This window comes from Esox lucius, chromosome 25 (assembly GCF_011004845.1).
Source record: "Esox lucius isolate fEsoLuc1 chromosome 25, fEsoLuc1.pri, whole genome shotgun sequence".
NCBI classification, from domain to species: domain Eukaryota; kingdom Metazoa; phylum Chordata; class Actinopteri; order Esociformes; family Esocidae; genus Esox; species Esox lucius.
Window position 1 is genome coordinate 2777874 of NC_047593.1, and position 27743 is coordinate 2805616.

Genomic DNA, 27743 nt, shown 5'->3' on the forward strand with positions numbered 1-27743 from the left:
AGTAATCCTTTATTTAACCTGATTGGTCACATTTTTCAAATAACAAGCCGGTTCATTAATCGTTCAACAAACCTGAATAACTTGAAAGGTCGTTTCTTTATTGTGCTTGTTCAAATCTTCAAAAAGTCACCTTGAGGCCGGAGTTAAGTGGACACACTGGCCCCTTCAGGACTAGGCCCCGCCCCCGTGGCGTGCTAGTGTAATGCATGTTATGAGCAGCCTGTCGCCGACCAATGAGACAGAAAGCTTCAGCAGCGACGGCAGCAGCGCCACTACCACAGCCAGCACCCCCACAAACTCTGATTCCTCCCATATGTCGGACCTCACCACCTCCCCTCCCACTGTCCCCTCCACCCCCTTCCCCAGTGAGCCCCCCTTGCACCCCGCTGCTCCACCCCACTGTGATGCCCCACCCCCACCCCCGCCCCCCAATGCCCCTCCGCCCCCTCCCCCACCACCGACTTCCCTCTCTTGCCACGGCGTGCGGAAGAAGCGGCGGGTGCGGAGCTTCTTCTGGAAACCCATCCCGGAGGAGAAGGTGCGGGGGAAGCCTAACATCTGGACAATGGCAGTGCGCTGCCAGCAACAGTATCAGATTGATGTGCGCTCCGTGGAGGAGCTTTTTGGCCAGCAGGAGGAGGTGCAGGGCCGTGGGGTTGCTCCGGCCACTGGTGGTCTCTCCTCAACCGGTATCACCAGGTCAAGATCCTTCAAAGAGAACAAGGATGAGGTGAGTATGGCTTGAGTGGTTTGAGGATGATACTACTACCTTTCTGTGCGGTTTACTCTACTTCAGTAGGAACAGTCATGAGCAGCAGAATGTGCTTAACTAATATACAGTGATTTTGGAAAGGATTCAGATCCCTTCACTTTTTCCACATTTTGGAGAAATGTATAATTGATTAAACATATATATTTTTTATTGACCAACACACAATACCCCACAATAATGCAGTGAAAACATATTTTTAGAAATGACTGCCATTTATTAAAATACAAATATATATATATATTATGTACATATTCAGACACTTTTCATGACACTTAATGGAGCGTCCCATATCTATTGATCATCCTTCAGTCTATAGAACTTCATTGGACTCTTTTAAAGAGCCTTATTCTGTATTTCCTTTGTTTTCATTATGTGGTTTTTGTTTGGAATTGTACTAACCAAATGTGGGCTCATTCAGGTGTGTCATAGCAAAGGGGTTGAATACCTATGAAATCAATTATTTTCTGTTTTGTATTTGTAATTTAGAACAGATGTTTTTCACTTTGACATTATGGACTTGTTTGTTTTGATCAGCGGCAATCGATACATATTCATTTCCTGTTGTTACACAATAAAATGTGGAAAGGGGGTGAATACCTTAGGGAGCCACGGTAACAGTGAATGAATCTGGGCTTGACCAACATTGATAATCCCGATGGTTCTTTGGTTGCACTGTATCACCGTACAATCGCATCAGTCCGAACCAGGTTTAATCCCGGGTTGTACCGAATGAGCCAGGTGTCCCACAAAGTTGGTTCAAATGAGCTCAGCACTGTCCAGTTTGTGGCAATGTATTGCCTTGTCACATTGCTATCTAGCAACTCGCTGTAGCAGGTCAGGCGCCGGAAAGCTAATAGTTTTTTCCTCCAGGCACATGATTCCCTTGAGACTTCTTCATTGAGCGAGTAGTGTGATGAAAAGCATCTTCTGTATAGACAGACAATATGCACTTAACCTGAATCCAAAGGTTATTCTTGGAAATCACTGTGCTCATCACAAAACACAAGGCTTATCCAGCTGCTTTACAGCATGTCACAATCAACTTCATCTTGAGGGATAGCAACAACACAAACTAATACAAAAGCTGGCTGTAGTGCATGCAACTTTTAGACAGGAAATGTGTTTGGTGGACATTTTGTGCCGGCAACCAGCATTGTGGAATCATTGTATATCCCTGCGAAAGGCAACAAAGGAGTTGTAAAGCTATACCTCTGTGATGCCGACATATTTCCTATCATCTTCACACAAAGGGGCAACTGCAATTTCTCTATACATTACCTGACAGTTTGAACAACATGGAGCGAAGGCTTGTTGTTATTTCATAGCAGGCATATTGCTGAAAGGAGTCCAAGTCCAACTACACACTACTCCTGAAAGCAATTTGAGTTATGTAGAGACAGATTGAGACAGCAACAATAGCAACACAAATCCCAGAGAGCAAACGTGGTATTATTCAATACTGTGGCCATTTTAGAGTCTGTTGAATGTTATATTATGCCCTTAATTTGCCAGGGACTATCAATAGTTAAGAATACATTGATGCGTTGTACCAGCTAATTGTGGAAGACTTGGATGACTGGCCTCTGCATCACATAATCAAAAACCAAACCTCAGTTTTGTCCAATATCTGAAACGCCCTTCAGGTTGGCAATTGTCAGTGTTTGTTGCCAAGTCAGTGTTTAGGCGTTTTCTGGGTGAGAGAACTGTGTGATGCCAGGGTGGAGGTTTTGTCACGGGGGCGCAGGAAGATAACGTCCGTGTCAGCATTGGTTCAGAGGTGTTGGTGTCTGGATACTGGGTACTGCTAATGGAAGTCCTGACTGCCCAATGACTGCAGCGGGGTGGTCAAAGACAGTTCAGTTCTGCGGAACCACAGGAGAGGTCATGCTTATTGGGTTCGCCCTTATCACTTATACCGGACTTCAACCTTGACTCTTTCCTGTTGCTTATGCTTTACCTGCACTAACCATCAAAGAATCTCATTGACACACACCCGCCACACAAACACAACCTGTACTTTTCATTGTCGTCATTCACATCCTCAAGCTGAATCATGTTGGTTTCTTTCCCCTGTTTTCAGATCAGTATCCTGGACTCCAAGCGGGGCATGAATGTGGGCATTTTCCTCAAGCAGTTCAAGAAGTAAGTCCTCCACTTCACTCCACCTCTTGCCCCAGATTAGTTATACTAGCTTACATGAATCCTAGTTGTGTGTTCCATGTAATTCTGCAGACCGGTTTCGTTCAAAAGCAGACTAGACTATGTTACGTAACAGGTACCATTTCTATAAGCTATTGTCTTTCAATGGAAGGGCCATGTACAGCGTGACAAGTTTGGACTGTCTGTATCCCTGTTACTCTTGTTGTTCACCTGAACACATAACCCTTTTTGAGTTTAATGCCCAACGTCTATTGTCCAACGTCTTCTTTGTGCACATGTGTGTATGCATGCAAATGTGTCTTTGTCGATCTCTGTGTGCATGCGTGTTTGAATGCGTCTGGGGGTCTGTTTCCTTGCTTCGTGTGTCTGTGAGTGTGTATAAGTGTGTTCATTTGTGTCTAGCATCGTATGTGCAGGTGTGAGTGTGCATTTGCATTATTTGTCTGTTGCACAGTCTGGAGCCATCACCACGACAGCTTGGTGCTTAGTGGGCAGTCCCTATCTTCTCCCGATTGTCCCCCAAGTAATCAGGCACAGCTTTAGGCCTCCTATCTGGCTGACTTCTCTCTTCCCAAAACAACGCAGTGGAAATGCTAATTAGTCTCAAGGGCACCTACCCAGTGCTCAGACTGAAGTGCTGCCTGATTCAGCATTTCAGGCTACAAAATCAGTATCAAAATGTATCCAAACTCCGTCCTCTCTCCTCCATCCTTAACAGAGCTTTTCCTGCTGCCACTTCTGGCCTATGGAAGGGCAAGTCCCACTCAGGCCAGTCAGAAATCTTCCCACCCTGGCTGCTTAATTCTGGAACCTAATTTTTCACCTTTAATGGATAGTTTGTCCAAAAATCATATTTGTGTGACAGTCCACTTACCCCGAGTTAAGGCACATAGAGTAATTTTTTTAAACAATCCATTATTCAGCTCTGTCCCAGTCTGAAATTAGCATTATTAGCATTGTCCAAATTAATGAATGGAAACTGCGCATCTCACTATACTAAAGCTGCACTCAATCAAACAGACTCCAACCTCTCCACAATGGCCAAGACCAGAAAGCTGTGTAAAGACATCAGGGATAGAATTGTAGACCTGCACAAGGCTGGGATGGGCTACAGGACAATAGGCATGCAGGAATGGGAATGGGAATAGAGGAGGAATGGGAGAAGGTCATGTGGTCTGATGAGACAACAATAGAGCTTTTTGGTCCACTCGCCGTGTTTGGAGGAAGAAGAAGGATGAGTACAACCCCAAGAACACCATCCCAACCGTGAAGCACAGAGGTGGAAACATCATTCTTTGGGGATCCTTTTCTGCAAAGGGGACAGGACGCCTGCATCGTATTGAGGGGAGGATGGATGGGGCCATGTATCGCGAGATCTTGGCAAACAACCTCCTTCCCTCAATAAGAGCATTGGAGATGGCTTGTGGCTAGGTCTTCCAGCATGACAACTTCCTGCATGAGTGGCCTAGCCAGTCTCCAGACCTGAAGCCAATAGAAAATCTTTGGAGGGAGCTGAAAGTCTGTATTGCCCAGCGACAGCCCCGAAACATGAAGGATCTGGAGAAGGTTTGTATGGAGGAGTGGGCCAAAAACCCTGCTGCAATGTGTGCAAACCTGGTCAAGAACTACAGGAAACTTATGATCTCTGTAATTGCAAACAAAGGTTTCTGTACCAAATATTAAGTTCTGCTTTTCTGATGTATCAAATACTTATGTCATGCAATAAAATCCTAATTAATTACTTAAAAATCAGGCTTTGTAAGTGGGAAAACCTGCAAAATCGGCAGTGTATCAAATATTTGTTCTCCCCACTGTATAATGGGAACAATTCAATTGCAAAACAAACTGAAATCTTTGAGGGGGAAAAATTGCGCAAAAGCGCTCCAAATATGTCAGATTGCGAGGACATCTCCTATGCACAGCCCTCTTCAGATCACCCCACAGATGTTCAATTGGATTCAGGTCTGGGCTCTGGCTGGGCCATTCCAAAATGTTAATCTTATTCTGGTGAAGCCATGCTTTTGTGGATTTGGATGTTCGCTTTGGGTCGTTGTCGTGCTGAAATGTGAACTTCATCTTCATCTTTCTAATGGACACCTGAAGGTTTTGTGCCAAAATTGCCTGGTATTTGGAACTGTTCTTAATTCCCTCCACCCTGACTAAGGCCCCGGTTCCAGCTGAAGAAAAACAGCCCCAAAACATGATGCTGCCACCAACATGCTTCACTGTGGGTATGGTGTTCTTTGGGTAATGTTCAGTGTTGTTTTTGCGCCAAACATACCTATTGGAATTATGGCCAAAAATGTAAACTTTGGTTTCATCAGACCATAACATATTTTCCCACGTGCTTTGGGAGACTTGATGTTTGTTTTTGCAAACTTCAGCTGGACCTGGATGTTTTTCTTTATAAGATTGTCACGTAGCACACAGCCAGTACTTGCAGTTCCTTTATTGTTGCCGTATGCCTCTTGGAAGCCTCCTTGACGGTTTTCTTCTCGTCTTTTCATTAATTTTGGAGGGACGTCCAGTTCTTGGTAATGTCTCTGTTGTGCCATATTTTCTCCACTGTCTTCACTGTGTTCCATGGTATATCTAATGCTTTGGAAATTATTTTGTACCCTTCTCTTGACTGATATCTTTCAACAATGAGATCCCTCTGATGTTTTGGAAGTTCTCTGCGGACCATGGCTTTTGCTCTGAGATGCAACTAAGAAAATGTCAGGAAAATTGAACAGCTGAACTTTATTTGTGATTAATCAGTCACTTTAAATGATGGCAGGTGTGTAATGACTTCTATTTAACATGAGTTTGAATGTGATTGGTTAATTCTGAACACAGCCACATCCCCAGTTATTAGAGGGTGTGCACACTTATTCAACCAGGTTATTGTAAGGTTTGAATTTTTCAATAGAAATTTTCACATTATGGGTCACACATGATTTATCTTTCTCTCATTCTTTTACATCACGAAAACCTGGCATTTTAACAGGGACATGTAGAATTTTTATATCCACTGTAGTTTGGAATGTTTTAGATTAGTTTTCCGCTTGCAATGCAGCTTTGCGATGTAGCGGTATGCACCGTTTCTATTCATTAATTTACGATTCTAATAACGCTAATTACTGACTGAGACAGAACTGAATAATGGAACTTTTTTAAATTACTGTGCCTGAAGAAACATCTAAGTAAGTGGACTGTCACACAAATATTATTTTTGGACAAACTATCCCTTTGAAGCCAAGACATTAGAGACTCCACTGTCGCTTGTTTAATGCTAAATCCCCACCAGCCTTCTACTTTTATAGTTGCTGTGCTAATGGCTATTTTTCTGAGTTCTTTATTGACTATTACTGGGTTGTGAGTTTGTCACACCTACCGCTCAATATGTATTAACTTACTGTATGCTGCTCTGGATAAGAGGATCTGCCAAATTACTAACATGTTAATGTAAAATTATATTCTCTACAACCTACAATTCAAACATTACATATGCAAAGCAAAGAAAATGCTTTCCTGTTTGACCTCATCCAAGATTTTTGAAGATTTCTGTCTATTGACATTGAAGTCAGTTGCCTCCAAATCCCTATGCCTTGATATGGCAGCGTTAATGAAAAAATTGTTGTTTTTCAAATTACCCAGCCTGACTGGGCATATATTATTTAGCCTGTGTGACTGGGCCTACTTTCCATTTCAGACTTATTGTTGAGTGGAGAAATGTGGTCTTCAGAACATCTGGTACTATCTGGTCGTTGCGAATCCCTGTCTGTGCCTGTGTCCTTCAAAGGCTCTTTTTGAGTAGCGGTTCTTCTTTTATTGTCCTTTGGACTCATTCCTTCATTGAGAGAGGATTATGGTGGTATTAACATCTGCAATGGACTTGTAATGCAAGGCGATAATACACCCTTTTGCACATACATACACACGCACACAAAAAAACAGTCACAGAGAGGTTTAGTTATACCACAAAACTGACCAGGATTATCCAGGTTGATAATCCAGGAGAAAAGGGACACATTGTTTAAAGGGCCAATGTTCAATTGGTGGCGGGACCCTAAGCCAATACATTCTAATCATTACGTAAGCAGTCTGGGGTGGCTAATGCTTACTGATTGGAGGGTGGTAGACTGGGAGAGTTGTAGCTGTGGATTTGCATGCCAGCACACTCTGTACACAGTAGGCTGATGTAAAACATATCTGACAAAATGGTAGCTATTCACCTGATACTTTTGTTTCACTAAGAATTGTTAAACAAATTTATGTACGGTACCATTGTGCAATGTCTTTACAATTCTTTGTGATTAGGGAACACTATTTGTTATTACAGCGGTAATGCCAACTGCTTGGTATATTGGTTATACAACGTCAGTATGTATGGGGCTAACTTCATAGCCTATTTTGCATGGCTTTCCCTTACATTTTCATACCATTTGACTCTTTATCTCAAGAGCACCTATATCAATGCTGCCTCATCCACACTAGACATGGACGCGAGGAACCATTTACTTATGTTCACAGTCACTAGTACTATATTGTCACTCACAACTGTATTTATACTCCATGCGGCTACACATCATCATCTCAAGTTATTTTTGATTAGTAGTACAGCATGTTATTATAGTTGAGAAAAGGCAATCTTTGGTTCAGAGGACAAGCAGGATTCGCTAACTACACATTCGACCCATCTCTCCCCCTTTTCTGACAACGTTATAATCATCTTAGTATGAAATGCAATTTAAAGGTAAAGACTTCACAGGGTTAAGTGTGTCCTCCTGTTTCCATTGAACCATTTACATCAAATGGAGTGGCTGCATGGTTCCACATCTTGCCAAACACTGTTCAACGTGGTATCACTCCATGACTCAAAAATCCAGGCCTGGCCATTGGATTTCAGGCTCTCCATGTAAGGAATGGCTGAATTTACTGCTCTCTGAAGGCCTTGATTTTTGGAGAGATTAGTGAAAGAAAGAGGTGATAACTGACTGCTTATAAGGCCTATAAAGGCCTTAAACTGTTTTAATCATGTCTATTGAAAAGGTGCATTTCAGGTGTTCAGTTTAAGCAATGTATAAGTCATTCAAAAGTAGTCATAACCATAAACAAGACTTTATAATGGCTTGTGGGCTATATTTAATGTCCTAGCCGCAGGTTGTCCGCTGATTACAATGGGTTTTAATTTATTAGGATGCTTATGAGATTTTAATAAAGATAATATAATGGGATCATACTGTACTTAAGTGTTGTCATGTCATTATAACTGCATTATTATGGATTATAACAGTTACCGCTGTATCCATCTCTTTCAGGTCCAATCACTCCATTGTGGAGGACATCCGCCAAGGAGACGGCAAGCTGTACGGAGCCGAGCTCCTCAAAGATCTGCTCAAACTCCTGCCTGAGTCTGAAGAGGTGTGTACATTATATGAATGCCTGTACATTTTTCATTAATTAATGCAGCGCCATAATTATTTAGCAGGACATTGTACAAGTTTTACATTGAACAACTCACATTTTTATTTTACATTTGTACAAGGTTGCATTCTTATAGTTTGTGCTTACCGGAGCACTGAAATGATGCTTCTGTAGGCGCTTTCATCAAGCGAATTACAGTCATGTGCGCATTATATGGGAACCCTGGAAATTAGCAACCTAATTCCCTAATAAAATAACTGCAGCAAAAAGATTACTGCATGACTTTGGGTTTTAACAAAGCCACAGGGTGACATCTGTTATTTCCCTATGGCCACACATTTACATTTTACCATGTAATTATATATCTTAAATGAATACAATTGTATGAGGTTTAACTGACAGTTTTAAAACCAAAACAAATTAACAATTGAGTGCATATATTAATTCTGAATAGTTAAGGTTAGAAAAGACAAGGTTAAGATAGTGGCCTGCAATTAAGAACTTGAAACACTTGATGCTGAAGTTGTTGGTAGAAACAGCCATCCATCATCCACGTCCACAACTCTCTAGTAATTTGCTAGTTTACTAATATTTTAGACTATTATGTTTCTTTTTATATCTGTAGGTAAAGAAACTGAGGGCATTTAAAGGCGACCCCAGCAAACTGACCCTGGCAGACTCCTTCATGTACCTGTTGATTCAGGTGCCACGGTAAGCTGCCTTAATTGGCATTATGGCACACACAAGGATTGGTCATAGAGGAGTTGGGTCAAATGCAGGATAAGCTGGTACATCTTAAGTGTACTGTGGACTGGTCTATTCATAAGGATCATTATTTACCTTATTGGAAAGACTTTTAAGATGCTCAAGATACTTATAAGCCTTTCAAAGAGTATTTCTATTGTAGCCACACTTCTTGGGGTCCACATGAAACATCAAACACATTATAGAGTAGAGAACAGTTAATGGCAAAGCAACATACTATTGATTATAATATACTTTTCAAATTCATTTAAAGTGGCGTAAGGGGTTTGAATCAAGCCTTTTAGTAAAAAAATATCAACACATGGCAGAGCTTATAGTCTAGCATAAGTCCTGGCAAAAGTACATGTAACCCCTCTCCCCACTCTAGACAGGATTCTGTTCCCCGCTCCAACCCTTCAATCTGTTTCTCCTACCTCCAGTGGATATCAAGTCTACACACCCTTATTGCAAATGGCATTTTAGTTTAGTTTATGTCTGAGGAGAAATGGCCTTTACATAAACAAAAGCTATATTTTTAGTAATGAATTATAGATTTTTCACATGGACATTATGGACTTTTTTGTGTTGATCAGTGTCAGAAGCTTCCATTTGATTGAATGTTGTAACACAATAATCTGGTAACATCCAAGGGTGGGGAATACTATTGAGACCCACTGTAGCTGTTTTCTTCAGATTTTCTGCTCTTTTTTAAGGTGACTATAATATTGTAGGTGACTGTGCCCCACAGGCAGCAGCTTAGACCACAGGGCCTCCCTAAGCCACAGATTACCATACTGTACTCTGTTCCAGTGAATCTGACACCCTTGTTCTTTGCTGCTCCCCCACCAGGTTTGAAGTACGCGTCGAGGCCATGGTCCTCCGCGAGGAGTTCTTCCCGTCCTGTTCCGTGATGAGCCGCGAGATCGATGTCATACGTGTGGCCACCAAAGGTAATGATGACTCATGGGGCCCGCTAGCTCGCCACTGACACCCACTGGTATTACCACACGCCATTAGCTGGCGACCTAGAAATCTGAGCTGCAGCGCTGAGATATGCTTGTCATCTGAGCTGGCATTGCATTCAGGCAGAGATATACCGTAGATGAGTGATGCAGGTAATGTTCTCAGGTTCATGACAGTAATTGGGGTTCATGCCATGAGAAATGTGCGTCACATACAGAGAATAATATGGATATATTGACAATAAAAGAGATACAGAGATAGATATGGAGATACAGAGAATGACATGGATGTATTCAGAAACAAGTATAATACAGAGAAAGAAAGACAGATTCAGAGGAACAAATGGTCATACAGAGAATGACAGTTACAGAGAGAAAGAGAATGACAGAGATACAGAAAATGACAGATACAGTGGGGAGAACAAGTATTTGATACCCTGCCGATTTTGCAGGTTTTCCCACTTTAAAAGCATGTAGAAAATTTTGTACAGAAACCTTTGTTTTCAATTACAGAGATCATAAGTTTCCTGTAGTTCTTGACCAGGTTTGCACACACTGCAGCAGGGATTTTGGCCCACACCTCCATACAGACCTTCTCCAGATCTGTCGCTGGGCATTACAGACTTTCAGCTCCCTCCAAAGATTTTCTATTGGGTTCAGGTCTGGAGACTGGCTAGGCCACTCCAGGACCTTGAGATGCTTCTTACAGAGCCACTCCTTAGTTGCCCTGGCTGTGTGTTTCGGGTTGTTGTCATGCTGGAAGACCCATCCACAACCCATCTTCAATGCTCTTACTGAGGGAAGGAGGTTGTTGGCCAAGGTCTCGCGATACATGGCCCCATCCATCCTCCCCTCAATACGATGCAGGCGTCCTGTCCCCTTTGCAGAAAAGCATCCCCAAAGAATGATGTTTCCACCTCTATACTTCACGGTTGGGATGGTGTTCTTGGGGTTGTACTCATCCTTCTTCTTCCTCCAAACACGGCGAGTGGAGTTCAGACCAAAAAGCTCTATTTTTGTCTCATCAGACCACATGACCTTCTCCCATTCCTCCCCTGCATCATCCAGATAGTCATTGGCAAACCTAAGACGGGCCTGGACATCCGCTGGCTTGAGCAGGGGGACCTTGCGAGCGCTGCAGGATTTTAATCCATGACGGCATAGTGTGTTACTAATGATTTTCTTTGAGACTGTGGTCCCAGCTCTCTTTAGGTCATTGACCAGGTCCTGCCGTTTAGTTCTGGGCTGATCCCTCACATTCCTCATAATCATTGATGCCCCACAAGGTGAGATCTTGCATGGAGCCCCAGACCGAGGGAGATTGACCGTCATCTTGAACTTTTCTAATAATTGCGCCAACAGTTGTTGCCTTCTCACCAAGCTGCTTGTCTATTGTCCTGTAGCCCATCCCAGCCTTGTGCAGATCTACCGTTTTATCCTTGATGTCTTCTCTAGTCTTGGCCATTGTGGAGAGGTTGGAGTCTGCTTGATAGTATGTGTGGACAGGTGTCTTTTATACAAGTAACAAGTTCAAACAGGTGCAGTTAATACAGGTAATGAGTGGAGAACAGGAGGGCTTCTTAAAGAAAAACTAACAGGTCTGTGAGAGCCGGAAATCTTACTGGTTGGTAGGTGATCGAATACTTATGTCATGCAATAAAATGCACATTTATTATTTAAAAATCCTACAATGTGATTTTCTGGATTTTTTTTATTCTGTCTCTCACAGTTGATGTGTACCTATGATAAAGATTACAGACTTCTACATGCTTTGTAAGTAGGAAAACCTGCAAAATCGGCAGTGTATCAAATACTTGTTCTTTCCACTGTATGGAGAATAACACTGAGACACAGAATGATACTGAGACAGAATTGAGGAAATTACAGAGAAACAGAATTACAGAGATACAGTGAAAGACTGAGGGATACATAGAGAGAGAGAGCATACAGAAATACAGAAACATTTACAGAGACAGAGAATAACAAATAAGGAGTATATACCCAGTTGTGGATGGACGGTCAGAGATTTTTTGGGGACAGTAGTTGTCAGTGAGTTAATAAACCTAGGAGACAGGAAGGACAAAACACACCACACCGATGAACGGATGAAAACAGCTTGGGGACGCCATTTGTTAGCAAATACCCCATGTGTTAGCAATTGTGTCAACCAATGCTCACAACAGCTGATTGAAAGAATGCAAAGCGTGTGCAAAATACATAAACATATCAAAATACATTTTATATTGTAGTCTTCTACTTTGATGACTACAATATAAAATGTGTTTAACCCTTTTTTTGGTTTGCTACATGATTCCATATATGTTATTTCACAGTTTAAATGTCTTTGCTATTCTACAATGTGGATAGTAGTGGAACTAAGAAATTCCTGTGAATGAGTAGGTGTGTCCAAACTGTTGACTTGCAGTGTGCCTAAATATGAATGAGTTGTTATATTGTAAATATAATTCATTAGATCATTGTGCAAGATAAAAAAATAATAATTAAAAGTGCAGAAACTGAATTAATGTTTTTTTTTGTATGTGTCCGTTAGTGATTAATTAAAGTACTAATCAACAGATTAATCCATTATTAAAAAGTAGTTTGTTGCAGCCCTAGTTTGATGCCCAGACAACCTTTTACAATTATTTTTACTCTGTGGTGTTTAAGATGTTGATATTAATGGCACTTCAGTGAGCCTACATGTTATAGGCCAGTATGCAGCTAGCGCATTCAAATGAGCTTGATAGGGTCTTGGGCACCAGCAAGGACACATAAGTATTATTATTAGTAAAAAATGGCAAAACATAAAAACACTTTTACTCAATGTAGCCATAGTCCTTTTCGGTTTTCACATGCTGGATAGCTGAATTTCCAGAACACAAAGGAGGAATGCAAACAACATGCTAACAATAAGGATTTTTGTTAGCATGTTGTTGAAGCATAATAGGATTCCAAATAAAGGAAATATATATATATATATATATATATATATATATATATATATATATATATATATATATATATATATATATATCATGAAATAATGTAATACAAATGTGATCATTATAGATATTGTCTGCTTTGCATATTTGGAGTGGGAGAACTGTTCCACATGGTTGTTTGTGGCCTGAAAAATAATAATGGGTGTCATAAACATATTGGATTGCATGCACAAAAGGTGAATTATTTTATAGTTCACATTTATTGTGATACTTGTTGTGATATTTGTCTAAGAAAAAGGGTTTGAAAATTATATTTGGAATGGGAGAACTGTTCCACATGGTTTTGTGGTCTGAATTCAATGATTAATAGAAGAATGGGTGTCAAAAACGTATTGGACTGCTTGCACAAAAGGTGAATTATTTCATTGTTCTGTTCACATTTATTGTAAAACAATACATATTTGTGTAAGAACTTGTGTATTGGGAGAAATTTTCCAAATTGTTGTGTTGTGGTCAGAATTCAATGATATAACAAATTTCACTCAAATACTACCTTATAAGTACATTAACATGCATGCTTATATTAGCTGAGGTTATTTGTAATCATTTGATGCCAAATACATGATGAGCCATAAACATTACATATTGTTTATAAGCCCAAATATAAACAATATGTAAAGTAGGGGAAAAACTACAAACAAAGCTCAGGCCCCCAAGGGCTAATTATAAAAGTATTAATTTAGCGAAGTAATTGCCCCGATTACATTTAGAATATTTAACTTGAGTTTGTGCTGCTGGAAAATCTGCTTTGTGAGGCCCTTCAGAGCATGAAGCAGCAGGGTCTTTCGATGACTTGTAAAGCAATTTATCGTGTGGACACACACTTGCACGGCTTTATACACTTTAATCTCTCTCAGCAAATTTGAGGCTCTACAAAGCATCCAATAAACAGTGGGGAAATATCTGACCCAGCTCCAGCACAACCGTTGGCTTGTAGCTGAGCATGGCTATATGTCATTTTAGCTGAGTCACAGCTTCTCATCCCTCCACTGCACTTTACTGGCGCTCTCTCAAAAAAGCCTACCGTGACGTCTTTGTTGCAGTGCCAAATTGAGTTGTGAGTCTGGGAGGACTTCCTTTTTTCATCCTTTCCCCAAATTCATTATATGCAGTTGCATCTACAGCCCTGTTTCTTCTTCAGGAGAGCTGAAGTTTGTGTCAAGCCGTCCTTCTAGGCTTCTCTCCACAACACTGCTCTTCCAACCTGGAATGTGTCAACGCCTGTGAGGGCAGGCTTATTCACCCTGATGGTATCAGTTAGCTTTGCAGGCACCCAAGCTTCCTGATGGTGTAAATAAGCCGTGATGAGACCAGGAAGTTCCTGCTGACAAAGCCTCCCCATCCCAGAGGATGTTAGCTCATTTGCATTGCCTGCAGAGGCTTCTCCAGCCACCCATCATAGTTGCCCTGTGAATCAAACGTAGACTGTGGTGGTCAGTTTTGTGCTGCGGTAGAGCGCTGTGTAATACTACACCACCTGGGTCTGAGGAGAGACAAACCAGCGACAGGGTGTTGGGTGCACGGGTTCATCGATGCGCGGGGTCAACGAAGGCTATCCTGCCTGGTCCAAACTGACAGAAGGTCTACTGTGGTCTACGTTGGTAGTCACCATTCAGGGTACACATGATTACCCCTGTTCACTGTCGAATGGGCACGCGAGAGTTGGAATTGGACCTTGGACCAGTGGTAGAAGGTCGCCTGGTCTGATGAATCACGTTTTCTTTTACATCACGTGGACAGCCGTGTACGTGTGCATCATTTACCTGGGGAAGTGATTCACCAGGATGCACTGTGGGAAGACGACACGGGGGTGTGATACTCTGGGCAATGTTCTTCTGATAGTTGCCACTGTTAGAGATCAGCCGTTTCGTATAGTGGTTGTAATAATTATCGCAAACCTGTTTGTCAAGGGAGAGAGAAAGTATATTATTTATTGCAGCATTAGAAAGTCTTGTTCATGAGGCTACGGACCTGGTCTTCCTTACACAACCTCAATCTCATCTCAGTCTATCTCTTCTCACTGTAATATTGGATACAAGCTGATATATACATTGAAGGGTGTGTCTACCTAGCAAAGATCAGGTTTCTAAGACAATAATCCCCATGCCAAATGGTCAATGTGAACATTCCTGGGGTTTGTAGAGTGCAACCTACAGAGAGATAATCTAAACAGAGATGTTTCTGTAGTTCTCATTATCTACGCACATTCACTTCCAATGAAATGTACATTCACCTTGTAATTGTTAATGCTCAGATTCCACACCACCTACCTAAACATCGTTGCAGGCCAGGTAATGGTATACCCTGATGGCAGTGGCCTCATTCAGCAGTATAATGCGCCCTGCCACACTGCGCACATTGTTTGGGAATGGTTTAAGGAACTTGATAAAGCGTTCAAGGTGTTGCCCTGGCCTGCAAATTCCAAAGATCTCAATCTGATTGAGCATCTGTGGGATGTGCTGGACCAACAAGACCAATCCATGTTGGCTCCGGCTCTCAACTTACAGGACCTGAAGGATCTGCTGCTAATGTCTTGGTGCCAGATACCACAGGACACCTTCAGGAGTCTTGTAGAGTCCAAGTCTTGGCGGGTCGGTGCTGTTTTGGAGGCACGCGGAGGACACTTATATTAGGCAGGTGGTCATAATGTTTTGGCTCATCAGTGTATACTCTACACTTGAAACAGCCACTAGCAAAACTTGTAGTTGCAACCTTTTCAGAGCTATTTTGAAAATGCCTGTATATAAATGTTTTGCCTGTACAAACTCTAGTTTTTGCTGGTGTGAGCTTTTTGACCAATACCTGTCCCTTCCTTCCTTCTCCCATTCAATACATATCCAAAATTGAAAGCCATACAATTCAGTCATGTTCAAGAATTATGGCAATCATTGCACATCGAAACAAAATGAAAATGGCACTATTATTGTTATCTGGAGATACTCAGTCCTTGGAATTGCATATAGACATTGAAAATGTGGTTTCAGTCCATCCTGGTGTTTACACTTAGCCTGTTGATTACAGTGATTGAATGTTTGATCCAGGGACTTTCCATTTCCCGTTAAACTAATGATTTACTGCCCATTTACTGCCCATCAGCAAGCAAATTGGAAAGTCACAAACTAGGTCCTTCCTCATTTCGATTGATGTGCTCACTCTCTGGGTAATAATTAGCTTAATATCTGGGCAATGATTAGCTCTATACAGTTTTATCATATGGTAGGACCTCATTTGGAATATGCCTAGAGTAGTAAAAATGAATGTGTTAGTAAAATATGTCAGACCACCTTTCATTTGATAGTTCCCTATAGATGATCTGCGGATGTTCCAACTATCAACTCTTAGATTGAGGTTAACGTTTTGCTTCAAACCAGCAATGCTGTGCTGTTGAATGCCCTGACTGAGTTTGGGAATTCACTTCTCTCGGTTTGCAGAGCTGATGACCTGTGAGGAGCTACATGCCATCCTTCACCTAGTCCTGCAGGCTGGCAACATCATGAACGCTGTGAGTCAATAATGTCTTTATTTCCTTCTACTCCTCTTAAACATGTAATCACTGCTTTTTTTCTTCTTTTATTGTCACTCATTCACTCTTTCTGTCTCATCGTCCTATACATTTGCATTTCTTACATTCTTTTGGAACATCGCTCTTACCTTTTCAGTGTCTTCTGCTGATATCCCTACTTCATCTCAAAATATTGTTTCCATTCCTTCATTGCTGTCATTCTCCCTCACTTTTTTTTATTTCATTTGGAACCTTATTTGGTTAGTATAGAACCTTTTCCACAAAGAAAGGATTTCATGTTGGAACACAATAAAATGTGGAATAGTTCAAGGGTGGTTAATACTTTTGAGAACCACTGTACCTCTCTGTTAGCTTACTTTGTTCCCCATTGGTTTCTTCAATCCCCCTTTCTCTATTTCTCTCTCCTAAAGTAATTAGAGAATCTTTGGGATAATGGTTTTTATGGCACTACTGTGACACCTCTGGTTTATCCTCCATGTCTCTCAGGGCGGCTACGCAGGCAACGCCGTAGGCTTCAAGCTTTCATCGCTCCTTTCACTGGCTGACACAAAGGCCAACAAACCAGGCATGAATCTGCTGCATTTTGTGGCTCTAGTAAGTATTACAGACAATGCTCGGAGAGTACACACTGTAGCAAACCCTTAGGAAGAGAGACACAAACACTGGATGAGGCACACACAGTGCAAAAGACACACACACACAAAGATATTTGTTGTTGTAATTTTGGGGCACATTTATGCCTTTTTGAGACCAAGTATAGAGGAGTAGGCATTTGGTAAATAGCAGTGGGACAGATTTGGTACAGGTTCATCGTAGACAGTAGTGTAGACCCTGAGCCACCACAAACATTTTCTATCATTGATGTTTCAGTTAATAGAGGACAAATTAGATTTTTTATTATATTACAGAAAGGATGGCAGAGCTCCACTTACCTATTTTAAAGCGTTATTAGGGGTTATAAGGGTTTGGGGGCGTTATTACCTGTTTATTATCCTTGTTTTTCATACTCATTTCTATCCTTTCAGGAGGCACAAAAGAAGGACGAGAAACTGCTCAAGTTCCCTGAGAAACTTGCAGACATCCAGAGTGCTTCCAGGTAAATTGTCCATCATTATACTGTGTCCATGATGTCGGAAAATCTGTTTGAACAGTTCTCCAATTTGTGATGTAGCGATTTGGTAACTTTTCATGTGATGTTTCAGATAATGGACATGACATTAGGGGGTTACAGGTACTTCACCTGAAAGTGAAGTGGCTTTTTGGTTTTCAAAATCACTGGCCGGGGCTTTAACGTCTGGCAGTGGGCTAGCAGCTCTGAAGGAAATACAAGATCAATTTATTTAATTTGAATTGCCTAACATCCATAGTAAACTGTACTGTTTGGGATTCACCACATTCCATTTGGCTGTCAACCTCTTTTACAAGGTCATCTTTGAGTGACCAAATAACTTAAGCTCAGCCTGTCTTCCAAGATCATGCTCCCGGCGGACATCAAATTGTGTTTGCTTCCAGGCTCTTTAACTGTCGAGCCTTCACCATAATCCAATCTACTGTATATCCACTATGCTAACAGAGCCATTTGTTACAAAAGTCAACAAATTCACATTTATTATAAGGTGTAATGGCATATAGCAGCGACATTTTTATCTCAAGGAACTTACAGATGTGTGCATAAATTGAGTGGGCCCAACAGGAAGCTAAACTTAGAATGTTAGCATTGTAATCCACAAAGTGTGTCTTAACAGGCACTGGATGATGTGCATATCTCCGCAGAATATCAGTGGAGAACATCGAGCTGGAGTTCTCATCCCTCTATGTCAGGACCCGATCCCTGGAGGAGAAGGTCCAAAACGATGCGGAACTCCTAGAGCAGCTGGACCCCTTCCTGCAGGTGAAAGAACATTTTGTCTTTTTCTCATTTGGGAGTTCTGTTCTGTGACTAGGATTGGTAATGCTGCACAAGGGCTTTTTTAGACCCTGGTGACCCATGCTTAGCCAGTGGTGGTACCAAGCAGATCCTGGGATGACTATTACTATGTAACAATACTGTGCTATCATGTGAGGTATTTCGGTACAAACCACTGGTCTAATTTGTGAGTACATGCCACAAGTTTTAACAATATGGCCAGTAAAACTCTAACTTCTAAAATGGAATATTCTGTTAACTAATATGTGAATTACATTGTATACATGTGCTGTAGTGTTATTTTTTGCCACAATGTAGAAAAATAAACAGTTAAGCATCAATCTCAAACAGACTGTTTAAAATTGATCTGGGGGTTTGTTTGTCAACTGTCTAGGTATGGTTGAGCTGGCCTGCTTTCATTTTGAATGTTTTATGACTGATATACATCCACACCATTCCATTGTTGGGGTTCACCAAAATCAATCCCAGACAGAAAAGCAAGTGTTTCACAAATATGGCCCAGCCATGTATACGGCTGTCAGTCTGTAATTTCAGTGTTGATCAGTGCTTAATATATATATATTGTCCTGTATTGTTTACTGACATTTTCATCAATCCACTGGTTTTTGCTTATATTTGATGGATAAATGTGATTTGTACTACTTACAGTACATTTACTCTGTCATACACTGTCTTTCCTTGCCAATAGAGCTCAACAAAAACCCTGCAGGACCTAAAGAGGCGCAGGCTGGACCTGCGGAAGGAGGGCAACGCACTCATCGACTTCTTCTGTGAAGACAAGGAAACTTTCAAACTGGATGAGTGCTTCCGTATCTTCCAGGACTTCTGTCTCAAGTTCAAAAAGGCTGTCAAGGTGAGGGATGTTTCTTTTGGCTCCATACGCCAATCAAAACAATTACTATAAGGTAATAGTATAAATGTTCAGCTTTTATATGTGGGTATTTGTATACAGATCAGATCCACAATTTACAAATAACAATACTTTTATACATAGTGCCCCTTTTTCAAGGTCCCAAAGTTTTATGTACAATTTAAGAACTTTAAGTAAGTTTTGCTGTTAAAGCGCCTAGTTATTTGGTCACATATCATTTGCCTGCACTAGCTAACTGGAGTTTATGCCCCATGTTCCTCACCAGAAATGGGTATCCACTTTGGGGATGCTCTGCTGGGCCTATCCTGCAACCATCTTCAGATGTTTATTTTTAATATACAGCTCCAGAACAAATTAAGAGACAACTGCACCTTTTTCTTTCCTTTCCAAAAAAGTTGAAAAGGAAAATTTTGACTGAGGAACAGAAGCGTTCAATTTGCAGTGATCTCTTAATTTTAACCATTCTGTTCCATACTCAAATCCTTCCTTTTCGACTTTTTCGGAAAGGAAAGAAAAAGGCATGCGTGTCCATGCCATCACACTGCCTCCACCATGTTTTACAGATTATGTGGTTTGCTTTGGATCATGAGCAGTTTGAAGCCTTCTCCATACTTTTTTCTTCACATCTTCTTCCCATTCTGGTACAGGTTGATCTTTATTCTGTCCAAAGAATGCTGTTCCAGAACTGAGCTGACTTTTAGATGTTTTTGGGCAATGTCTAATCTAGCATTTCTATTCCTGAGGCTTATGAATGGTTTGTGATGAACAATCTGTATTTGCTCTCATGAAGTCTTCTCTATGGTAGACTTGGATAATGATATGCCTACCTCCTGGAAAGTGTTCTTCACTTGGCTGGATGTTGTGAAGGGGTATTTCTTTACCATGGAAAGGATCCTACAATCATCCACCACAGTTGTCTTCCGTGGACGTCCAGGCCTTTTTGTGTTCTTTTTGTGTTCCGAATGTACCAAACTGATGTTTTGGCCACTTCTAACGTTCCCGCTATCTATTCCTGCTATTTATTTTTTTGCAGCCTAAGGATATTCTGTTTCTCTTGCACTGAGAGCTCCTTTGACCGCATGTTGTAGGTTCACAGCAATAGCTTCCATATGCGAATGCCACACCTGGAATCAACTGCATACCTTTTACCTGCTTAATTGATGAAGAAATAACAAAGGAATAGCCCACACCTGTCCATGAAACAGCTTTTGAGTCCATTGTCCATTTAATTTTGTTCCCTTGAAAAAGAGGAAGCTACATATTAAAGAGAGACTACACTTTCATTATTTAACTGTAACTTGTCAGTGTCCAATTATTTCCGGACCTAACTGTATGTACCTTATCTGTCAGTTTATTTATTATGGTGTGTATTCTTTTGTCTTCCTCTATAGAGGTATTTTTGGCCCAGCAGGCCATTTGCGATTGCTGAGTTTACCAGTGCTTTGCTTCATTTTAATTATTTTCATAACTATGTGGGCTAAAGTATGTTTCTGAAAGATCTCTTCATAGTTGTCATATATTGACTGCTCTGTTATGGCTCCACAAATGATGTGATGGAACATACCTGACTAACCAGATTTTAATTTTCTGTGCCCTGAAATGTGATTATGTATAAAAAATTGGTCAGTGCTAAAAGCACCTATATTTTAATCTCAATGTAACATCTTAAAATGTTTGGAGCATAGAGCTTAAACAATTTAAGTAATGCTTATTCATATAATAATTACAGAGGGAACTGTACATTTTACATTAAATGTTTTTGACATTGGCCCTTCCTCTGTCTTTGTCAGGATAATCTAGAGCGGGACCTGAAGGAAGCAGCCAGGCAGCGGCGTCTAAGAGAACTGGAGGAGAAACGTTTCGCCTGGGCTGCAGACAAGCAGCAGGCCACCAGCGGTGGTAACGGAAGCTTTGGCCGCAGCAGCAGTGAGAATGATGTGGATATGCTAACCAAGGAAGGCCTTCTAGACTTCCTCCAACAGCGTCCTGCCAGCCCCCACAGCCCCCTGGGCCGTTCAGCCAGTGCCCGCCGCCACCGCCACACAATGGCTGCCATGGCTGACCGCGAACTACATGGCTACCTGGAGCTGTTTGGTGGCGGAGCAGCGCTGACAGCCGACTACGCCACCAAGTTCAACAGTCTTCCACGATCAAGCCGCACCATCCAACGAAGGACCGCCGACTGGCTTGTATCGCAGAACGACAGCCTTGAGCTAGGAAGTGGGCGGCAGATCTTGGCCACATCCCCTCGTACTGAGAGTGAGCCTATCAGCCCCTTGGCCATGTACTCATCCACAGGCTTTGATGCCAATGAGGACCCATGTAAAAATATGAATCACTACACGACCGTGTCCGAGGGGAGCGTCCTGCCTCGCTCATGCCCCAACCATAACGTCTTTCAGAAAACGGCCTCTCCTGTCGTGAATGTCACGGCAAACATGAACATCAGCGTGGAGAGGCACACATTAGTCCCAGGACTTCAACCGTTTGACCTTCCCAGTCCAAATAATAACACTAATACCATGCACTTTGTCAACCACAGAGACGTGGTTCTGACAGACTTGGAAATGGAGAAGGAACCTCCAAAAACAATCATTTTGGATACCCCACCTCCTTGTTTGGAGAGAGGAACAGAGCCCAAGGCGGCATGGGAGGGTAAAATGTCTCCGTTTGTGGTGGCCTCTCTTCAAAAGGAGGAAGAGGAAGACAGCAGCACCATCTCCTCCACCACCTGCGACACACCCCTCCCTCTTGACCCCTCTGTGTCCAATAACAAACCATTGGTCTACACTTTGGACTGCACAGAAACAGATTGCTCTGTGGCGTTTGACTATTCTGAGATTGAGAGCTTGCCTTTAATGCGGGATGGGTTGGTCCCTGACGTAAATCACACTGATCGAAACAACACCCATGAGAACCTTCCAGACCCCAGCTTGCTAACCTCTAATTCCAACACTGAGTCCATATCCACCAACGATCAGTCCCATCAGTCTACCTCCACAAATGAGCTGTCAGCGCCGAAGTCTACAAATGAACGTGCCCCATCTGTGGGCTCCTTCGTAACCACAGAAGAGGGGGACACAGATAGCTGTGACACGGCTGAGGTTAGGCAGGTGGACAAAAAAGCTGTGCAGACGTATAGCTCTAAACCTGCACAAGTCAAGACCAAGAATGCATCGAAAATCTCCAAGAACAGCGGAATGGGTCGCAGCGTTCGGGCACTGACTACAACTGAGACCCAGGGCATGCGGAAGGTGGTGCCCATCTCTAAACTCACTCGAAGCCTTAGCCACATTAGGAGGCCAGAGAGACCCGCTATAGGCCATGAGGGCGCAGAGCTCAGACGGCCACTCCGCGACCAGAGTACCCCGGCTAGGGGGAGGAATGAGATGACTGGTAGGCCTGCCCGTCACTCCAGTCTGCCACCTGATGAGACCAAATCCCAGGGGAGCACTGGCCTCTCTAGCTGGGCACGGGATCCAATTCCGCGTAAGGCTTCCTTCCGCAAACCCAGCGCAAAACCCTTGAGGAACCTGCCCAAGCCTCAACCGGAGGAGAAGATGTGTCGTTCAACCATGAGAGCCCTGGCCGCCCAGGCTCAGGCCAAGGGTGTGGTTGGAGCACAATCTGAGGCTAGCACTACTGAGACACCCGCCCTTGGCCCCAAAACCTCCTCAGCTGCCCTGCCTGGTTGGGCCCGGAACACTGTGGCTTCTTCCTCCAGGACCACCAGGAAAGAACTTGCCCCAACCCTTTCCAATCCCACAACCCCCTCACGGAGCCCCTCAATGTTTTCCCGGAACAGCTCCCAGAGACAAGCACCTACTAGGGCTCCAGTAGCCACCACAACCCCACCTCCTGCCACAGGAGGGCAGCACTCACCACGGGAGGAGACAAAGGCAAAAGGGGGTGGGCTGCAAAGGGTGCAGAGTGTCAGAGCTTCAAGCCGGGCAAGTACCCAACGCAGTGACACCCCACCACCACCACCTGCCCACGAACGCTCCCGCAAGAGCAGTAGTTTCTCAGAAAAGTCTGTCCAATCAAGAGACACTATTATGTCCTGTAGGACCCATAAACCCACCTGGAAGTAGAACTAAAATACTGCATAACAGTCCAAGATTGGAGCCTGGAAGTGGAAGTGGTAGTGGGAAAAAAAATGGAGTGGAAAAAAGAAAGGAAAGTTGTCCGCAACATTTTGAATTATTTTTCCTTTAAGGCAAGATTTCCCAACCCTCTCCTTGGACATTCCTAGATGTTTAACACTTTTGTTTTAAATCAACTGGCACACCTGATTCAATTAGTTGACCAGTCATCAAGCCTCAACCGTAAAAACAAAAGATTGAAACGTCTGTGTAGACCAGAGGGGTTGTTTGAGAAACCTTGATTTAAAATAAAGGATGTTGTCCAAAGCATCGAAAACACCTTTACTTGCTTGGTGAAGCTACTCCAAAGACTTCTCACCTCATCCATATCAACTCATTGCACAGACCTCTTATTAATACTGATTTTATAAATTGCTAAAATACAAAATGCACTGTATTTCAGAAGTCTGTTGGTTGAGAGAGTATTCTTTCATGAGTCACAATTGTTCTGACATTCTTTATGGGGAGAAACAACTGACAAAGGGCAAAATACCCCTTTTTTCTGTGGAGCCTTTTATTTTGCCTGTTTTGTGGTCTTAAATTGTATATACTGTATAATTACATCAAAATAGACAAATAAATGGTAACACTTTGTTTTAGAGCTAAGTTTAAGCATGTACTGTCCTGGTATTTACCCAATGTTAACTATGATGCTGTGTAAGTAAAAATAGATTACTTTCTTGATCATACCTCAAAAAATTCTAACACATTTGGGAAGAACTATGTAGCAAATTATATAAGAAACAGCTGTGTCAATAAGCCCATTCCTATGCAATTGTTTGGTAATAACTGTTTACAAATAGGTCACTAAGACATTTCTATAAAACTACCTGGTAAACAACAACTGTAAAATGAAGTGTTACCTAAAATACATTACTGAACATTTGAACGCTGCTAATTAGCTTTAACAATTTGGAGACTGATTTAGTGTCTTCCTTCAGGGTACAAGCTTTGTCAGATTCTGCCTTGCTGCTGTAGTGATTGTGACTTTGATTTGAATGGTTTTGTTTCCTTTGCACTGCCATACTGTACACAGTAGCCTACAGTCAACACTAAATATTGCTGTTTTTCTGATGCTTCAGCCTGAGCTTCAGCCTTGGAACCGATAGGGCACACTTGAAATTAGCACAAAAAAAAACATTTAACTGACAAATGGGAAAAGACTTACCTGAGATTGTCCAACAAGGAAAAACAAAATTAAATGTCAGTTGCAAAACAATTTTCTATTTTGTTCTAATAAACTCAACACTGCTCTTGGTGGCATTGTGCTCGCTAGCATTCAGCTACTGAGTAAAGCTTCTTTCCTGCTCCACTGAAGTTACAGCTTGGTTACACTTGATTTAGCAGTAGCCTTTTACCAGAGTGACTCATCAATTTGTCTCTATGTGGCTATATTCAGTCCAACCAGGTATCCAGAGTTCCATTTAAAATACATTCTTATTGATGCACCACAGGACTGCCAATTTGGACAATACAATATGTGCAGTCAGAAACTAACAGAACTATTTGAATTCTAATGTATGTATCAAGGATAGTTAATTGTTACTTTAGTAAATACAGACAGTTAGTTATCCATCCTTTGGTATTTAACACCACTGTAAACTTCTGCCTTTACCTCCTACAATACAGTACATGCTAAATGTACTTTGTCATGCAATGTCTTTTTTATGTACCTCTGGTACTTTTGTCATATGTATTTATGTATCGATAATGTTTCTTAATGCTTTCAAAAGAACCCCTCCATTTTAGCTTGGAGTAGACGTGCACACAAAGGAAATAATTGTCCTGCTTCATGCTATAGCTAGATTGATGCTAATGCTGTGAAAAAAAAGCATTGAACATGTAGCTCTTCAGACTGAATTAACGTCTCCATGTTTCGTCAAAATCTTGTAATGCTTGATTTTTCTACTGTGAATGTCATCATGGTCTCCTGATTTTTCAGTACAACTTGACATTGTATATTTGTGGTCTTTGACCACCAACAGTCGTAATTTATGTGATACTGTAGAGACTTTTCAGCCTTGCCATTGCTGTTCACTAGCCTGTTCTCAGGTCAGTTTGTGCCCTCTTGCTAAATCTGATCGTCAAGTCAGCACACACCGATATGAAACCGGCCAGCAAGTCACACCATTTGCCTTTCAAACTGCTTTGTGCCATTGACTTGAAACAAGAACAATAGTGCATTAACTTAAAGCTTGATGTAGCAGACTATAGCTGTCCTATTATCAGTAACGTGTCCTGAATTTGTACATAAGTATAGAAAGCCTCCCTACATTTTATTGCACCTGCTGAAATTAGACCAGATTCCACTCTGTATATACTGTAAAGACATATTTTTGATTATACATAGCTCTCAATGTTTACATGTAGCAAACTGTTTATGGATGCTTGGAAGAAGTGTAAGGAAAAGTCTCATGACTAGAGTTAATGGTGAAGGTTGTTCCCAAAAAAAACAAGTCTTGAAAGTTTTGCATTGTTGTTCACAAACCACACATTGATGCCCTTCATTTCCTTAAACTCAACAATGTTAATCTACTTTACTCTAAGTCTGAGGATATCTCAGGAAAAAAACATCCGCAGTTGCTATACAATTACTATTTTAAGCTGCAGCTCTCAGAGCAGTTCTGACCGGGCCTGTGTCATTCTACAGGCCACATTCCTTCAGGAGACTGATGTTGTATCTTTTTGCTCTTTCTGCAATGCTAATTAAGTGTGGGACTGAATGGCATTAAAGACCCAGGGGCCGTATGTCACCCCAGATGGGGAATGTCCCAAATCCTACCCTATCCCCTATAGACTTTTGATCAGGAATAGGGTAACATTTATGACACTAACATACATGGCTAATGAAAGAGGGAGAAACAGAGCTCTCTTTTTTTCCCATCTAGAGACACAGTTGGACTATATGACAGATCTCCTGTCCACCAGACTTTACACAAAGTCCATAAGAGGAACCGAATAGGTCCTCTATAGTCTTTTTCAAGGTTGGCTCTTTACAAAAGCGACCTCCCATCTCCTATCCCACAATGCCTCCTGCTGCCGGGCAGGTCAATAATGGGTGGCCTTTACGTCAGAGCCGCTTACGACTGTGGGACAGAATGTTTCCCCTCGCACCCCTCTCCAGAGGATTTCTTGTTATACGATGATAACCATGACAACCCAGTCCAGCCACCTAGTCAGGACACTGTAGGACTGAACACTTGCATAAGTCTGCCTGAATAATAGCCTTTTTGTAGCAGTCAATACAGGCCTCTCTCTTCCTAATCATGACAGAGCAGGCCACATTTATTTTGCCTGGCACCGTTAAACTATTTAATCATTGTCATTTGTGCGCCTACCCAAAAAGCGGAAAGACATTACGGGTGGACATTTTGATTATTCTTTTGATTAATTGAATCTTAAATGGGTTTTTTTCAAGCCAACTTGAGAAGTCTCACTCACCAAATACAGCAAATTAATCTGTAGACTGCAGTTCATGTTCCCATCTTGATATTGACCTTAAAATATATTGGTTGAGAATGTTACTGTCAGACTTGTATTGGAACGGAATGCAAGGAGGGATGTTTTCTGAACTGATAACTGAGCTGTTTGTGCTACTGTTGTTGTCATGGCTATACAGCGCAAACAGCTCAGAGACCAGGCTTGGCGTTTGTTATTGTCTTATTGTGATTCTTTAAGGGGATCTTACTATGCATGTTTTAGCTGGAGTTCCCACAGCTCTATAGCTGCTTCACTTAATTGCCTTGGTTGTGCATTGCTTTCTTCTCCAAGAAAGTCTTTGATGTTAATAAAAAAGGTCTCCAACTTCTACAGTACCTGGAGAATATGACTGTAAACACTAGACTATACAGGGCTGAATATTATACTATAATTCTACAGCACTGATTATTATAATTTTTTTTTATTTGATGTGAAAAACAAATCACCCGATGCTGTGTCACTTTAAAGACATGAAGCTTTTTTCTCCATCTTGTTTCTTTTATTTTCAGGAATGGACATTTCTTTGACTCTTAAACTGTGTGGCTTACCATATATTAATCATGCAACGGTTTTTGTTTGCGTTCTGCAATGTGCTGCTCTAAGCAGACAGAGTCTAGAGCTGGGAGGTATCCATACAAAAATGATCTCTGTGTGATTGTCATAGTTTTTCACGCAGCAGAATTGTTTGTGCCGTGTGGAAAAAATAAAATCATAACTCCCCCAAAAAGTAATATCTCGAAACTTTTCTGTA

General features: G+C 41.8%; 1 protein-coding gene across 1 annotated transcript; it reads left to right on the top strand.

Moving 5' to 3' along the window:
- Nucleotides 1-202: 202 nt before the first annotated feature.
- On the top strand, nucleotides 203-25965 carry fhdc1 (FH2 domain containing 1). Its single transcript, XM_029118106.2, has 11 exons — nucleotides 203-730; nucleotides 2853-2914; nucleotides 8236-8338; nucleotides 8967-9052; nucleotides 9935-10035; nucleotides 16481-16551; nucleotides 17059-17166; nucleotides 17598-17668; nucleotides 18346-18463; nucleotides 19188-19352; nucleotides 21161-25965. Exons 1-11 carry the CDS (start codon nucleotides 203-205, stop codon nucleotides 23459-23461), a joined length of 3714 nt encoding a protein of 1237 aa, XP_028973939.2. The 3' UTR covers nucleotides 23462-25965.
- The last annotated feature ends 1778 nt before the right edge of the window (nucleotides 25966-27743 follow it).